The sequence below is a fragment of the Eubalaena glacialis genome, chromosome 10 (genome assembly GCF_028564815.1).
Source record: "Eubalaena glacialis isolate mEubGla1 chromosome 10, mEubGla1.1.hap2.+ XY, whole genome shotgun sequence".
NCBI lineage: Eukaryota > Metazoa > Chordata > Mammalia > Artiodactyla > Balaenidae > Eubalaena > Eubalaena glacialis.
Genome location: NC_083725.1, coordinates 66,695,503 through 66,712,904, shown reverse-complemented (window position 1 = coordinate 66,712,904; position 17,402 = coordinate 66,695,503). Strand labels below are relative to the sequence as shown.

General features: G+C 37.9%; 1 protein-coding gene across 14 annotated transcripts in view; it reads left to right on the top strand.

The window, feature by feature from the left end:
* Positions 1-7,538, top strand: part of EMSY (EMSY transcriptional repressor, BRCA2 interacting) — an 84,624-nt gene extending 77,086 nt beyond the window's left edge. For 13 of the 14 annotated variants that reach the window (XM_061202844.1, XM_061202843.1, XM_061202849.1 and 10 more), the window contains 3 exons: positions 1,163-1,726; positions 2,693-3,193; positions 6,954-7,538. In XM_061202844.1, coding sequence (XP_061058827.1) covers positions 1,163-1,726; positions 2,693-3,193; positions 6,954-7,148 — 1,260 coding nt within the window. In that variant the 3' untranslated portion in view covers positions 7,149-7,538. The remainder of the gene's footprint in view (positions 1-1,162; positions 1,727-2,692; positions 3,194-6,953) is intronic. The other variant, XM_061202848.1, reaches the window with a different exon arrangement.
* The last annotated feature ends 9,864 nt before the right edge of the window (positions 7,539-17,402 follow it).

Genomic DNA, 17,402 nt, shown 5'->3' with positions numbered 1-17,402 from the left:
TCAGATTTAAGCATGACTTATTATTAGTAGCCACATAAATTATCATCACTCAACTGGTAGAGGTTGACCCTAATTACAGGCAAACTACTGGAAAGGCAGTGAAGAAATTGTTGAATTAAAAACCTATATGCGTAAGGTCATTATGAGATAGGGGAGGGTTTCAGTTGAATCTCAAAGTTTTAAAGTTTAGAGTAGATGTGTAGCATTTGACAAGGCAGTGGGAAGGGTGGGGTTGGGGTGGATCTTCTGTCACTGAGGGAAGCCAGATGGCCAGAGGTTTTGCTGGGTGTCAGCTCTCAGCCTGGAGTTTGGCCCTTATCTGGCTGTCCTGACATTGACCTTTCTCAAGACACCCAGAGAGGTCGGACAGCTGGCCCTAACCGTGTCACTCGAGATCGCTGCCTCCTCCCAACACTATTATAACTGACACCAGGCCATCTCCCTTTCTACTGACAGGAGCACTCTTGTCCCCTCCCCGGTCTGCTTCCCTCCTGGGAGCCAGGTCTCTGGGGAGCCATTGCCTGGTGGGCCTGGAACCCAAGCAAAGGGCGAGGAGGGCTGGGGCAGAGGGCAGTTCACGCAGACCTTGGTGTGAAGCCTGACGAACCGTCTCCACTCGGAGCCGAGAGGCCCTCTGTGGGGATGGGATGGGCACGGCCTTCAGATAACTCCTACCTTCTGGACCGTGCTGGATGGGCGCACGGCTACAGTGAGCTTCTCTGAACCTTGGCTTTCCTCTGGATGCCTCACTCCTGGGTTGCTGCATTCTTCCTTTGGACAGGTGAAGAGCTCTGATGACCAGGCCAGAGAGCTGTGTCCTGAGCCAGGGAGCCTTTTCTTTTTCTGTGTCATGCTGTGCTTGCAGGGCATCCTTATTTCTCTTACCTATAAGTTCTGAGCCCTCTAGGACTTTTCTTATTGCAGTGAGTTGGCCAGTTTTTGCAGTACTTAATGTTGAAGTACTAAGAGTTGAAATTATAAAAGTCTCAATCTAAGGCCCCCTTTAGGTTTAGAAACCTTGAGGTTTTTTGGTCTTTTTAGGTTCTCCCTTCTGAAATTTTTTTGAATGATTCTTGTAATCGAGTCTTTTCCAATTTGAGGAAAATGTAGCAATATAGGTGTTTTTCTTATTTCATTCTTACTTTGTGCCTTTTTTACTTAGGCGTTAAGCAGTCACACTGCTTTTACCAAACACAGCGAGGAACTTGGAACTGAGGAGGGCGAGGTTGAAGAGATGGACACTTTAGACCCTCAGACAGGTCTGTTTTATCGATCTGCCCTGACTCAGTCACAGTCAGCTAAACAGCAGAAACTTAGCCAGCCACAGCTGGAACAGACTCAGCTGCAAGTGAAAACTCTGCAGTGCTTCCAGACTAAACAGAAGCAGACCATCCACCTGCAGGCAGACCAGCTCCAGCACAAACTCCCGCAAATGCCCCAGCTTTCCATCAGGCATCAAAAACTCACCCCTCTCCAGCAAGAACAAGCACAGCCCAAGCCAGATGTACTGCACACACAGCATCCCATGGTGGCCAAAGACAGGCAGCTTCCTACCTTAATGGCACAGCCCCCACAAACTGTAGTACAGGTGCTTGCAGTGAAAACCACGCAGCAGCTCCCCAAACTGCAGCAGGCTCCGAACCAACCAAAAATCTACGTGCAGCCCCAAACCCCCCAGAGCCAAATGCCGCTCCCAGCCTCGTCAGAGAAACAGCCGGCAAGCCAGGTAACGGAATATTGATAGCATGCAAAGTTAAACTTCTCTGTTCACGGAAAAAATGAGAACATCACGACCCTATCGTGATTAGCAGTGCATTCTCCTGGCAAGAGGAAACTCAAAAGCCTCATTACACTGGTGTTACTTTACCCCATCAGAAGGTTGACATTAGGGAAGAAATGCACGCGTTAATATAGGAAGAAAAAAAGCATAGCGCTCAGAACTTGGTTTTCCAGGCAGTTTTTAATGAAATAACTTCAGCATTGATCAACAGTGCCTAGAAGCGATATCCCTAAATTATTTTTATTTTTTAGGTATAAAATATTTATTTCCATGCCTGTAAACTCTATTTCTGTGGCAATAATGCTAAGTAAAATATAGTCTTTTAAGGAGCTTCATTGACCGTCTTCCTTTGTAGTTTTACATCATCACCATTTGGTTAATAAATTTATCTTCTAGATTTATCTTCTAGATTTTGGAGGAATTATCTGTGACTATTGAAAAAAAATTATATTACGGAAAATCATTGGCTTTGAAGTGATGTATGTGTGTATTATAAATACATATATATAGAATATGTTTGTATAAATGTATTTTGAAGCAGAAGATTGAAAAAAAACCCTACTTTTTATTTTAAAAAGCTGAAGATTATATGAAATAATTTGAGATCGGTTGAAGGTATACTGTGTGGGGATGTAAATCCCAAAGGAAAACAAGGCTGCTGTGACTTTCTTTTCCTTTACTGTTATGAACCTTGGCTGGCTGAACAAAGGTTCTTTTGACCCCTCCTCTTTTGCTAGGTTTCTGACAAGTAATCAGATACTTTCCCATCAGCCCTCTTTTTAAAACACCGAGCTTCAAAATATCTTCCTAGTATACCGCACGAATGTTTCTTTTGCCATATTGTCTGGGGTGTTTGATAGGTTTTCTCAAAGATATGTAGCTGTAACACACACAACCCCAATTTGTTTTCAGGTGGAGCAGCCAGTTATAACCCAAGGATCCTCTGTTACAAAGATAACTTTTGAGGGGCGCCAGCCTCCCACAGTTACAAAGATAACTGGTGGCAGTTCTGTGCCTAAGTTGACATCACCAGTTACAAGCATATCTCCCATTCAGGCCTCTGAGAAGACAGCAGTGTCAGACATTTTGAAAATGTCTTTGATGGAAGCTCAGATTGATACAAATGTAGAGCATATAGTAGTGGATCCCCCAAAGAAGGCTCTTGCCACTAGTATGCTCACTGGTGAAGCAGGATCATTACCCTCCACCCATGTGGTGGTGGCAGGGATGGCGAATTCCACTCCCCAGCAACAGAAATGTAGAGAGTCCTGTTCAAGTCCATCTGCTGTTGGCCCTCCCCTAACGACAAGGAAAATCGATGCACCAGGAGTGCCTACGACAGGCCAGTTCATGCGTATTCAGAATGTAGGCCAAAAGAAAGCTGAAGAGAGCCCAGCAGAAATTATCATCCAGGTAAGAATCGGAAGGAACACCAGAAATCTTGAGCATATTGGGGGTTGTGGGTTTGGTGTGTTTTGGGATGTCACAGGAAAGGTCAAGCCAAAATGGGAAAGAGATTTATCTTTGAGATGGCATGTGACAAACTTGGTTTACTACCTGTTACAAATTTACAAATTTATACTTATTTTCTGAAACAGAGTCCTAGAAAATTGATAGATATTGTCACAACAGCACACCTTAGAGGCAGTCAAGGGCCCTGAGCCCATGTGTCTGCTTGATTCATAGATGCAAGCCACACTTGCCAGTGTTGACTCAGCAAGTCAACCTACAAGATCAGCAACTTCCCAGGTCAAACTTTGGGCTCCCCAGTCTTTGCCCAAAGAATATAAGTAGTTTGTACTTCTGGGATATAACTGCATTGTACTCCTATTTCAAGTTAGTTTCAGGGACCCTTTCCTTGCAGAAACACAGTTCTTGATCCAAATTTATGGTTTTCAGGACAATAAAACCTTAATTAACTGAAATGTCTGGAGAAACATGTTGTAAGAGAATGTTTCTTAGTAATTTAATTTTATGTCTAACTTGGGATTAACCGTAAAGCTTTGCTTTTTATTTCAATCATTGTGTTATTGAAAAATCTTATTATGGTTACTGTCCTGCCCTGGTAAGTACAGGCTAGTGAACATGATGGATTATTCACTGATAGTAGATCTAACTATGCCTCACATTCCCTTCATTTTAAAACTCATCTGTCATCTTGTATAACACATCCAGACTGAAAAGTTACACTGGGTCCAGAGTAGCTTTTAGAAGTTGTGTTTTATTTCCCTCTCTCCTTGCAAGGTATCAGGTTGTTCTCTTGACATTTATCGTTTTTGCTTGGAAGGTGTTAGAGCAGCACATTTTAGTTAATTGAGAATTTGGATTTATTGAAACGTGGATAGTCTGGTATTTACCGTAGACTCACTATTGTGTGACTTAGGTGTTCCTGTAGTAAATTTTGCCTTTCCTGCGATGCCAAGCCATGAGAGAATGCAAATTGACCGATATTAATCCAAATATGATTTAACTTAATATGGGGGAAATGCTTAAATGCAAATAGACCTGGCCATTGAATTATTCAAATAATTTGTTCCTTCCTGTCAAAACAAATGTTAGTGAACTAAATAATCCTTGACCGAAGGATTTGTTACGTTTTTTTTCCACCTGAAGAGGTAGGGTTTGGTGGAAAAGGAAGTTTCCTGGCTTTGCCATTCACTGTGTGACTTTGGGCAAGACTGCTTAACCTCACTGTGCCTTCGTTTCCTCATCAGTAAAATGGGAGTAAGGAATGCCTACTTTACACGATTGACATAAGGATTACACAAAATTGAGATGAAGCACCTAGCACAGTACCTGGCTTGTAGTGATTGCCCAATAAATGGTAGCTATTACTATTTTTACTAAAATTTACTGCGGCTCCTGGGAGTTTAAATTTGTATACTCACTAAATTGAAAATAATTTTGAATAGCTTATTTAGAAATTATTTTCTGTACTTTGTGAAAAGGGGTGAAAATGTAATTTGCTTCAGGTATCAAGGATGATAGCTAATGAGTGGGTTACTCAACTAACTTTTAGCATGTACCATATGCTGGGTTGCTGTGCCAGAGGGAAGAGCAGCATAGTGATTAAGAACCAAGTTTTTGGAGTCAGAAATGCCTAGATTTGAATCTCACCTGTACTCCTTAACCACATTGTGGCTTTGAGCAACAAAGTTAACCTCTGTCCCTGTGATGAAATGGAAACAGTAACACTTACCTCACAGGGTTGTTTTGAGGATTGAGAAAGTATATAAAGCAGCTGGTTAAGTGTCTGATATAGAGTAATACTCAATAAGGATAGCTCTTGTTATTATAATCATCACTAATATACTATTAGAACATTTTCAGGTCTCACTAGTTATGCTTAGCTTTGACCCGAAGTATTGATTTTTACTGATTTAGTAAAGTACCTATTGACATGAGTGAAGGAAGTCTGCAGAAGTTCTTTGATTCCTTCAAAACTATTCTGTAAAAATTCAACATTTTTAATATTAAACGCTTTGTAGACAGATAATCTGTATTTCATTTATTCATTCATTCATTCATTCCACATGTATTATTTAACCTCTGTCTTCCAGGCACTGTGCTAGGTGTGAGGATAGAGGAGTAAACAAAATGAATGTATCTTCTGTTCTGAAGGAGTCTATATATGTGGAATTGATACAATTTTAGAACTGCAGTGATCTTTAGAGCATATCTTCTCTAATTATCTTATTTTACACAAGATTAAACTAAAGCTCAAGGAAGTGAAGTGACTTTTTCAGAGGTCCACAGCAAGTCAGAGCCAGAGCTGAACTAAAATTCTGACCCTACCTGAGACTTTTTCACAATGATTAGCTATATGGAACAGGGGCAGGAGGGTGAGGGAAGACAAACAAAAATACTTCGGCACCCTAGAATCAGTGCCTAGGCATCTTACACTATTTTCTTGATAGTATTAAAATTAAATTTGCATCTTTAAACAACCCTCAGTAGAAGGTTGTTTTGGTTAGGTATATTTTCTAAGTGCTGATATTCAGCTTTGCTCTGGGGTTTTTTATGTTAAAGATACATTATTCATTTGGAAAGTATTTATTGATCATCTAATGTGTGCCAGGCCCTGTTTAAAGTTATGGGCATCTAACACTGAAAAAGATAGTCGAGTTCTGTGCTCTGGTCCATACTGTCTTGGATCTTACATTCTAAGGGTGAGAAGAAAACAAAGAGATGATAAATGCAATGAAGAAAATGTAACAGAACATAATAGGGGTGGGGGGTGGGATCGAGCCAGTACTCTGGTTTCCTTTCATAGAAGGAAGGCTTGTCAAAGCCTTTTACTCTAAGCATTTGAGCTAAGATGCAGATGACAAGATGGAACCAGCCGTGTAAAGATTTGGAGGAGGAGTATTCCAGGAAGAAGGGAAGAACTAGTGCAAACACCCTATGGTACAAGTGAGTTTGGCATAAGGCTGGAGCCATCCATGGTAAGGCTTTTGATTTCATAGCAAGTACAATAGGAAACAATTGTAGAGTTTTAAGTAGGGGTATGATATGAACTGATATACCTTTTAAGAAGGTATATAATAAAGTTGAGAAAAAAGAATCTGACAAGGCAGTATGGCCTAATATGTGTTTATCTATTGGTATTTTTATTGTTCAAAAGACAGTTTTGTCCTCCCTAGTCTTATTTTCAATAAAGATTGTTATTATGTGACCCAAACAAATAACTTACCCTTTGAACCACCAAAGGGCTTAAAATACACTGTGGTATCAGCAGATTAATCATTCATCTTAACGGATAATAATAAGCAAAATCTGATTACATTTACATTTCAAATATGCTTAATGACCAAATAAAAATGTCCTTCAAAGTCTGTCTCTTGAATTAGGCCCAGACTTCAGCCTCCTTTGTTAGAAGAGGCACCACCAAGGAGTGGAAAGATCACTTTGAGTTGTAGAGGACTTGGATTTGAATCCTGGCATCCTGGCATTAACGCTGACCAACTGTGTGACCTTGATTAAGTTGCTTACTATCTTAGTTTCCTCATTTGTAAAATGGGAATAATATTAAGCATCTAGCACAGTGCCTGGCATCTAGTAGTTGTACAATTAATGTCAGTTTCCTTTTTTCCTTCCTTATTGTTGTTGAGAAATCCTCCTGTCACCTTTTTTTTTTTTAAACCGTAAAGCTCTCCTGTGTCTTCTCTTTCAGGCCATTCCCCAGTATGCTATTCCTTGCCACTCCAGCTCCAATGTGGTAGTAGAGCCCAGCGGGCTCCTTGAGCTAAACAACTTCACCAGTCAGCAGTTGGATGACGATGAGACAGCAATGGAGCAGGACATAGACAGTAGCACAGAGGATGGAACCGAACCCAGCCCCTCTCAGAGTTCTGCTGAACGGTCCTAGTGTTTTGGACACAGGAGTGCACTTTAAAACCTACTTGGTTACCAAGTGTCCAGGGAAGCCCTTGTATTTTGATGTCTAAAGAGAGCACTTTGCCCATGCTTAGGCTGTGGACCCTGAAACAGCAGTGTTTGAACAAGAATTGCTGCAGGAGTAGCATTTTAAAACAAGATAAAACTTACAGGGGAATGTACTTTTTTTTGAAAAAAGAAAAAGATGCACATCTACAGTGACGTGAGACATGATATTCTTTCTCTGTTGGACCATGGCTAATGGAAAAGTTTGTCTTGCAGTGGAAAGAGACTTTTCCTGTGAATGTTTCTCAGCTGGTTTCTACTGAGCAAAACACCATCAACAAAGGAGAATGTGAATAGTTTGTATTTTGAAACAGTGTGTCAGGAACAGTTTTTTTAAAAAATCTTGTATGTTTTTGCAAATCCCTGCAAGTGCTGAATTGGTTAACATTTTACATCTGCTCAGTTTATATTTTATAAAATAACTAGTTCTTTAATACTGGCATTAAAGAATCCTTGTTAGATGGTAGAAATCAGGTCCCTAACCCATGGGAAATGCTTTTTGGGTGGCTTGTACATTCTCACCAATTGTATGCTAATTTATTGTGTTGTTGTTCCTTTGTGCTCTAGGCAGCACACTTGCCTTCTATTTATTTAAATGTAAACATTTCAAAGCAGGCCATATTCCTTCTGACAAATTTCCTGTAAGCCGGGATTGCCTACCTTTTCCATCTCCGAACCTCCCCCTTCTCCTTTAAGAACGCTTAATGAGAAAATGTTTCATTGTGAAACAGAGGAAAAGAAACATTTTCTGATCCAAAGGAAATGTTCAGTTATGTTCAGGAAAACAAATTATTCATATGATGCTATCTTAACATTGAAATTGCACATTCATGTTGGACTGAGACTTTGAAAATAACTTTTACATACTTTGTTTAACCCCCTTTGAAATGTATAAAAAGTTCATTTACAGTTCTAAATGTAATGGTTTTAAACATTCTACCTTTTTAGGACACGATTTGTTTAAGCAATATGTTTGGGTCTTGTGATCACTGTCTGTCACAAGTAGAGTGAGGGGTAAGAGGGTGGGAGGGTAAGAGTCAGTTCTGACAAGTTGTGGCAAAGGAAACTATACTTTTCATTTTTAAAAAATGTAAATAGAAAAATTTTTAACGGTTTTATATAGATTTCACTATAAATAAGCATTTTAAGACTGACAAATGTTGAAGTGTACATACATATATCAGCATAACTGCCCAATTTTTTGGTGCTGAAGTACTGTAAGTAGAATTCATCAATGGTCTCCTAATTTTTACATCTATATCTGGAAAAAAAAACTGTGATCCTGTAGTTAATAAATTCCCACTGGAGTGACACTGAAGATTTAAACACAAGCATTCACAAGATGCACTGATCTCTGGTAGCTGTCATTATTTGTACTACGTGATAATGACTTATACCCATAGATGGAGCTGTTGGTTATTATTTTGTTGTACAAATTCACGTTGAAAAGACTTTGTGACTGCTTCTACTTAAGTAATTTTTTTTAACCTCTTGGGTCATAGACTTCTTTGAAAATCTAATTATACTATGAACTCTCTCACCAAAAAGATACACATGCCAATATACATGTTAGGTTTTGCATACATTTTTAGGGGTTCATGGGCCCCTAAGCCTATCCATGTATTCCAGGTTAAGCCCTCTGTTATGGTCAGTCCATTACTTACAGATGAAAGTTTTTATAAAATAAAATATCTTTTAAATATTCATGCATCAGGTAACAAGAGCAAACTTGAATAAAGTCATTATGTTCTACTTCTACATATTCTGGCACCATAGCATACCTGTGTCCCTTTGAGAATTTAGCCTTAATATGTTTCAGCAACTGAAATGGCAAATGAAATTTCCATAGTCTTCATTTTTAAAAATTAGTATATATTTTAACAAACTATCAAGTGAGGGATATAATCTTTTTTCTTTTAAAGTTGTTAATTTCAAGGAGAGCATGAATTTCAGTTTATTCGACAAATATTATTTAAGCATCTTCTGTGTGCCAGGTGCTATTCTAAGCACCAGGAATATACCGTAGTGAATAAACAGAAAATCCTACCCTAATGGAGTTGATAAACAAGGTTACCTGCTGATGAAATGGATCCGAAGGCTAAAGGAAAGAGGTAACAAGAGTGGCTCTTAGATTTCTTGATTAAGTAGATGGATGGTGATGCCATACATGGATCTCCAGGCATACTTTTATTGAAAGTCTTAGCATTAGATCTATTAGTATTTCATATGTTTAAGTCCATAAGTTAAATGTAAATTTAAGTCATCCACGTGAAAGATATTCCGAGATTACAATGCAAATGCTACAAAATTAATAAAACCCTAACTGTTAAAGACAGTGATAAGAAAAATCCATTTGGCTTAAAGTAAACGTTGATAAATGCTTCGTACTGCAGATGCAGTTTATGGTGAACTTAGAGAACTTAAAAAAAAAGTAGCAGCTTTATTGAGGTTAATTCACATGTCATACAATTCACCCATTTAAAGTATACAGTTCAGTGGTTTTTTAGTATATTCACAGAGTTCGGCAGTCATCACAACAGTCAATTTTAGAGCATTTGCATAACCCCAAAAGAAACCCTGTACCCCTGAAACCACCACCACCCTAGCCCTAGGCATCCACTAAACTAATTTCTGTCTCTATGGATTTGCCTATTCTGGACATTTCATATAAATGGAATCATACAATATGTGGTCTTTTGTGACTGGCTTCTTTCACTTAGTATAGTGTTTTCAAGGTTCATGTTGTAGCATGTATCAGTGCTCCCTTACTTTTTATGGCTCAGTAATAGTCCATTGTGTGGATATACCACATTTTATCCATTCATCAGTTGATGGGCATTTGGGTTGTTTCCACTTTTGCGCTCTTATGAATAATGGTGTTACGAACATTTGTGTACAAGTTTTACATAAATTTTCAATTCTCTTGGGTAAATATCTAGGAGTGCAATTGCTAGGTCATATGGTAAGTATTTTTAACAATGTGAGGAACTGCCAAACTCTTTTCCACAGTGACTACACATTTTACAGCCTTGCCAGCAGTGTAGGGGAGTTCCAATTTCTCTGCATCTTCACCAACACTTGCTATAATTTGCCTTTTTAATTATAGCCATGCTAGTGTATGAAGTGGTACCTCATTGTGGTTCTGATTTACATTTCCTTGATGGCTAATGAGCATTTTTTTCATGTGCTTATTGGCTGTTCATACATCTATGGAGAAATGTCCTTTGCCAATTTCTCAATTGAATTATTTTCTATTTTATTATTTAAATTGAGAACTTTTGAAGTACAGAAATATTACTATTCTTAAGAGAGAAGTAAGCTGTTTTCTGGAAATTAATTCATCACCCTTAAAATCTTAATCAGGTTCTCTTTCTTCCTCTCTAATGAAACATTGCTTAACATCCTTAAAACTGTACAGAGCTTTATAGTTGAAAATGCTTTTAAATACATTTCTTTGTGAGGTTCTGTCAATAGCCTGCTGGGCTAGGAGACCTCAGTAGCGCCTGGGATAGTGCAAAGGAAATAGTGGTCAGGTGGTCTGGATTTGAGTCCCAGGCTACTCTGTTTATTGGTCATATGAACTTGAGGAAGTCACATTCCCCATAATACAAAGTGAATATTTCTGACCCCATAGGATTATTGTGAAGACGAAATGAAATAGTTTATGTAAAAATGTCAGGAATTTTTTAAAAAGCAGATTCATCTCAAAAAAATGCCAGGCACAGAGTTAACGTGCTGTATGTTTTTAAGTCTAGTATTTATACCACTCCTACTCTATAAATAGAAAACTGAGGGCTCGGAGAAAAATGATGTACCAAAACTCACAAATTAAGCGCTAATAGGTATCATGCCAAGTCACACAAGTTGCTGCTTTCTATAGAGGGGTGTGTGTGCCACCAGACACAGGACTGGCCTTTGGAAGGACAGAGGAACTTGGCGTTTGTCTATAACACGATCTTTTCACCAGCCTTACATGCCTTCACACACAGGTGCTCAATTCAGTTTGAGTTTAATTATGTGTCACAAGCTCCTGCTAAGAGGAAGTGGAGTAAAAAAGCACCATATAAGCAAGGCCTTTCCAAGAAAGGATAGTGAAAAAACAGTCTTCTGCCTCTGCTTGCAGGTTTGTAAGCCTTTAAGTAAGCGAGGTTTGACGACCTATATATGTATTGAAAAAAGAAACACTGTAGATTTTGTACTTGTGACAAGGCTCACTCTGCCTTTTTCTCTCTTCCTTGCTTATGTATATACCGTAACTGAAAACATGTGCTTGCTTTGAAAACAAAACAAACCAACAAGCCTTGGTTTGAATCCTGACAAGCCATGTGAGTTTGGACAAGCTCTAAGAGGCTTAAAACAGCAGAAGATGGAATGAATTATAATACTTTTAAAAAAGACATAGATGAGCAATATTCCTCCCAAGTGGTTCTTTCTGACTTTTCTTTCTCTTCCTTCAAATAAATAGTTACTGGGTACTTTCTTTGGGCTGACATCGGGGATACAATTGTCAGCCAGGGGGAGAAGCCCCTGTCCTCATGGAGCTTCAGCCTAGCAAAGGAGATATGTTCATCAAAGATCACACCTAAATGTATTCAGTTCTAAATGCCATGACAGAGAAATAGTGCCATGATAGCATATAAATGGGAAGGTTGGGGAGTTTCCCTCAGGAAGGATTGTTTAAACTGTAATCTGAAGGAAGAGGATTGAACTAGGCATAGAGGAAGGGGACAGCTGTCCAGTAGATGGACAGCAGATAAAAAACCTCATGGTGGAAGGGGAACTTAGGCCAGTGTGACAGCAGCGTGGAGAGCAAGGGCAGTGAGCATGGTGGGAGCGGAAAGTGGAGACCAAACTATATGGATCTTGCAGCTTATTATAAAGGTTTGGGTCTTTTTTCTAAGAACGATGAGAAGTCATTAAAAAGTTTTAAGCCATTAGAGCTGGTAAAATGAATTAATACATTTACAAAATATTTGGAGTTATGTTGGTCCATTGGAACAGAAAAATATATTTAACATTTATTTTTTGGTGCTAGTCTCATCTCCTTATGTCCTTTTTCTCTAACATCTTCAGTGGTTCCCCAGTACTGTAGTATGAATCTGGCATTCAAGGGTCTTAGCCAAAGCTTCAACCTACATTTCTAGATTCATAACTCATTTCACTACCCTGGCCTACTGCCTATCTCCCCCACCGCACACACAGTTTATGCTCTGCATTAGAAAGTCTCACTCATTTCTCAAAGCCCAGCTTGAATTTCACCTCCTTCACTAGGACTGTCCAGATCTTTTCAAGGAGGTTCATTCCCCCCACAACCCCCTCTCCCCAATGCTAGGTTCCTCTAGCATTTTGGGAGAAACACGTGTTTACTAAGCACTTAGTTACCTACTGTGAACTATTTGTATTGCATAAGGATCTCCTTTATAGGCTTTTTTTTTTTTTTTTTTTTTTTGTCAGTAGTTAATGCGTTGCCAGTTTTCTCTTCCAGTAACTGACTTTTGGCTTCATTGATTCTATTGTTTTTCTATTCTCTGTTTAATTTATCTCCATTCTATTCTTTATTATTTCCTTTCTTTTGCTAGCTTTGGTCTTAGCTTTTCTTCTTTTTCTAGTTTCTCAAGATATAAAGTTAGGTTGTTGATTTGAGATCTTTCTTTTTAATGTAGGCATTTACAGCTATAAATTTCCCTGTGCATTGCTTTTGCTATATTCCATACACTTTGGTATGTTGGGGTTTTTTTTTTTCATTCATCTCAGATATTTTCTAGTTTCTCTTGTGATTTCTTCAACCATTGGTTATATAAGAGTGTGTTGTTTAATTTCTACATATTTGTGAATTTTTCAGTTTTACTTCTTTTATTGATTTCTATCTTCATTCCCATAAATGTTCTATCCATGATTGAAAGTGGTGTACTGAAGTCTCCACAAGTCTCTATTGTGAAACTATTTCTCCCTTCAGTTTTATTAATATTTGCCTCATGTATTCTGGAACCGTTTGGTGCATATATTCTTATAATTGTTTTGTGTTTTTGATGAATCAACCCTTTTATCAGTGTACCTTGTGCTTCTTTGTCTCTTAACAGTTTTTACTTAAAGTCTATTTTGTCTGATATTTAGTTTAGCCACCTCAGCTCTCTTTTGGTTACGATTTGCATGGAGTATATTTTTCTATCCTTTCACTTACTATCTATTTGTGTCTTTGGATCTAAAATGAGTCTCTTGTGTATAGCAGATTTGATCTTTTTTTAATTCAATCTGCCAATATTTTTGAATGGAGAGTTTAATCCATTTACATTTAATTAATTATTAATAAGGAAGGATTTACTTCTGCCATATGGTGTTTGTTTTCCATATGTCTTATACCTTTTTTATCCTCCATTTCCTCCATTACAGCCTTCTTTTGTGTTTAGTTCATTATTTGTAGTGAAATGTTTTGATTCCCTTCTCAATTCCTTTGAGTATTTTTTTAGATATTTAGATATTTCCTTTGTGGTTACCATGGGGATTACATTGAATATCCTAAAATTATAGCAATCTAGTTTGAATTGATATTGACTTAACTTTGATAGCATACAAAACTCTGCCCCTATAAAGCTTCATCCCTTCTTCATGTTGTAATCACAAATTACATCTTTATACATTGTGTGATCAATAACATATTTATAATTTTTTAATGCGTTTGTCTTTTATGTAAGAAGTAAAAAGTAGAGTTGCAAACCAAAATTATAATAATAATAGCTTTTGTATTTGCCTATGTAGTTACTAGATATCTTTATTTCTTCATATGGCTTCAAGTTACTGTCGAGAGGCCTTTTGTTTTAACCCGAAGGACTCCCTTTAGCATTTCTTTTAGGGGAGAACTAGTGGTAATTAAGTCCCTCAGCTTTTGTTTGTCTGGAAATGTCTTAATTTCTCCCTTATTTTTGACAGTTTTGCCAGATATTGAATTCTTGATTGACAGTATGTTTTTTTTTTTCTTTCAGCACTTTAAATATGTCATCCCACTGCCTTCTGGGCTCCATGGTTTCTGGTGAGAAATTGGCTGTTAATCTTATTGAAGTCTTTGTACATGACAAGTTGCTGCCCTCTCGCTTCTTTCAAGATTGTCTCTTTGTCTTTTGACAGTTTGATTATGATGTGTCTTAGTGTGGATCTGTAACTTTATCTACTTGGAGTTCATTGAACTTCTTGAATGTGTAGATTCATGTGTTTGTCATTAGACTTGGGGAGTTTTCAGTTATTATTTATTTAAATATTCTTTCTGCCCTTTCCTCTCTTTCTTCTCCTTCTGGGACTCCCATAATGCATATATTGGTCTATTTGCTAGTGTTCCACCGGCCTTTTAGGCTCTGTTCATTTTTCTTCATTCTTTTCTCTTTCTGCTCCTCAGACTGGGTAATTTCAGTTCTCTCATCTTCAAGTTCACTGATTCCATCTTCTGCATTCTCAAATTCTCTGTTGAGCCCCTCTAGTGAAGTTTTAAAAAAACTTATTTACCAACATCTCCCCCATTTTCCTAGCCCCTGGCAACCACCATTCTACTCTCTGCTTTTACGAGTTCTACTTTTTTAGATTCCACATATAAGTGAGATCATGCAATGTTTGTCTTTCTGTGTCTTGCTTATTTCACTTAGCATAACGTCCTCCAGATTCAACCATGTTGTTGAAAATGACAGAATTTCCTTATTTTTAAAAGCTGAATAATATTCCATTGTGTATATATATATATATATATATATATATATACACACAACACACATACACACACACACATTTTCTTTATCCATTCATTTGTTGATGGACAAATGTCTTAGCTATTGGGAATAATGCTGCAATGAACATGGAGTGCAAATATCTCTTAGAGATACTGATTTTATTCCCTTTGGATATATACCCAGAAGTGGGATTGCTGGACCATATGGTAGCTTTATTTTTAATTTTTTAGGAACCTTTATACTTTTTCCATGATGTTTTCATTTTAATAATTGTATATTTCATCTCCAGAATTTCTGTTTGGTTCCTTTTTATAATTTATCTTTATTGATATTCTCATTTTGTTTAGACATCACTTTCCTTATTTCTTTGTCCATGTTATCCTTAGTTCTTTGTCCATGTTATCCTTTAGCTCTTTGAGCATATTTAAGACAGTTATTTTAAAGGCTTTGTGTAGTAAGTCCAATGTCTGAGTTTTCTGGGTGGCTTTCGGTTAATTAATTTTGTTCCTCTGAATGGGTCGTACTTTATTTTTTATTTGTATACTTTGTGATTTTTTTTTTTTGTTGAAAAGTGAAGATCTGAATATTATGATGTGGTAACTCTGGACATCAGATTTTCCCTTTCCCCCTGGGGTTTGCAGGGTTTTTTGTTTGTTTGTTTTGGTGTTTCTTTGTTTTTGATTTTGATTGTTAAAAGCTATCGTTCACTTGTCTAGTGACTTCTCCTAACTATTTTTTTTTCAGAAACTGTTTTCCTTTTCATGTGTGGTCACTGAAGTCTCTATTCCTCAGCATGTATTCAACTAGTGTTTGACAGAGATTTCCTTGAACCCTAGGAGCTAAGCAAACACACACACACACCTCCTTGTATTTGCAGATTGGCTTTGTGCTGTGGCCCTTCAACACTTACCCAGACTTCCACTGAGCTTAGAGACCATCCTGAGGTGAAAGCTTGAGGTCTTCTCAGTTTTTTTTCCCTAAGTATATGCATGGCTTTCTAAATTTCTCCTTATATACAGGTGCTTTTGAATGCCCTAATTTCAAAAAAACAAAACAAGACAACAACAACAAAAAACCGCACCCAAAAAAAACACTTCCCCAGCTTTTCTTCCCAGTCCTTAGGTGGTTTATTGATGTCTCAACCATAATCTTTTGCTTCAGGTGTCTGCAGGTTGTTTGTCAGCCTTACCATGTTTTCAACCAATGTATGCTGCTTTTTCAGCCTGAGTTCTGATTTAAGTGAAACAGCAATGAGTGCCTTGCATTGGTCCTTCAAATAGCCCTGAGGCAGGTTAGAACAGCTGTACACAATAATTTGCAAATAAGGTTTGCTGTGCTCCTTCCAGAACCAGGAACCAGGGTCCTACACTGATAACATGGACATCTTTAAGACTACTGCCAAGCCCGAGAGAGGATAGGGTGAAGGCTAGTAAAATGCCATAAAGCTTTCCTATGTTTTTTTGCTGTCTCATTTTTTTTTATTGTGGTAAAATATACATAACATAAAATTTACCATTTTAAGTGCATAGTTCATTGGCATTATGTACACTCAGATTGTTGTGAAACCATTACCACTATCTGTCTCCAGAACTTTTTCCTCATCCCCAACTGAAACTCAGTACCCATTATATAATAACTCTTATTTCTGCCCCGCCCCCCCAGCCCCTAGTGACCATCCTACACTTTTCAAGTTGCCTTTTGCTTGATTCAGCATTTAGTTATTGCTATAAACCTTTGACTATATTCCAGAGTCTGACAAAGTTGGTTCTGACAGTTTCTGCTTGTTTTTCAATGTTTCTGTGGGACGATGGGAGCTTGGAGCTGACTACTCCACCATTTTGCTGGCATCATCATCAACACAAGATTTTGTCATGAGCTATTTGGAAGAGTAGAATAGCCATTAACTGAAGTAGGAAAGACTGTGGGAAGATCTATTTTTTAAAAATTAAGTTTTATTGGAGTATAGTTGCTTTACAATGTTGTGAAGATCTAATTTTGAAGGAGAATATCAAAGACTCAGTTTAGGATAAATTAAATTCAAGATACCTGCTAGACGTCAAGTGGAAAAGTCAAGTAGATAGGTAGGGAAGAAAAGAGGTCCAAGGGCTGATCCCTGGGCAGTCCAGCACACAGGGGTCAGGAAGATGAGGCAGAACCAGAAAAGAGACTGAGAAGGAGTGGCCAGAAAGATGGGAAGTAAAGCTGGAGATTGAGGTGGTAGTACCTTGGAAACAGCTAAAGAAAGCTGCTAAGTCAAATAAAATGAGAACTCACAGAGTTAGCCATGTGAAGTCATTGGTGACTTTGGGAAGAGCAGTTATGGTGGAGATAGGGACAACAGCTAGAGGAGAATGTGAAGAGGAAACTGGTGACTGAGAATATAGATAATTCAATGAGTTGCTGTAAAGAGGAGCAATTTCTAGAAAGGCAAGTGGGGTCAAGAAGTCTGTTTTTTATTTTAGTTTTGT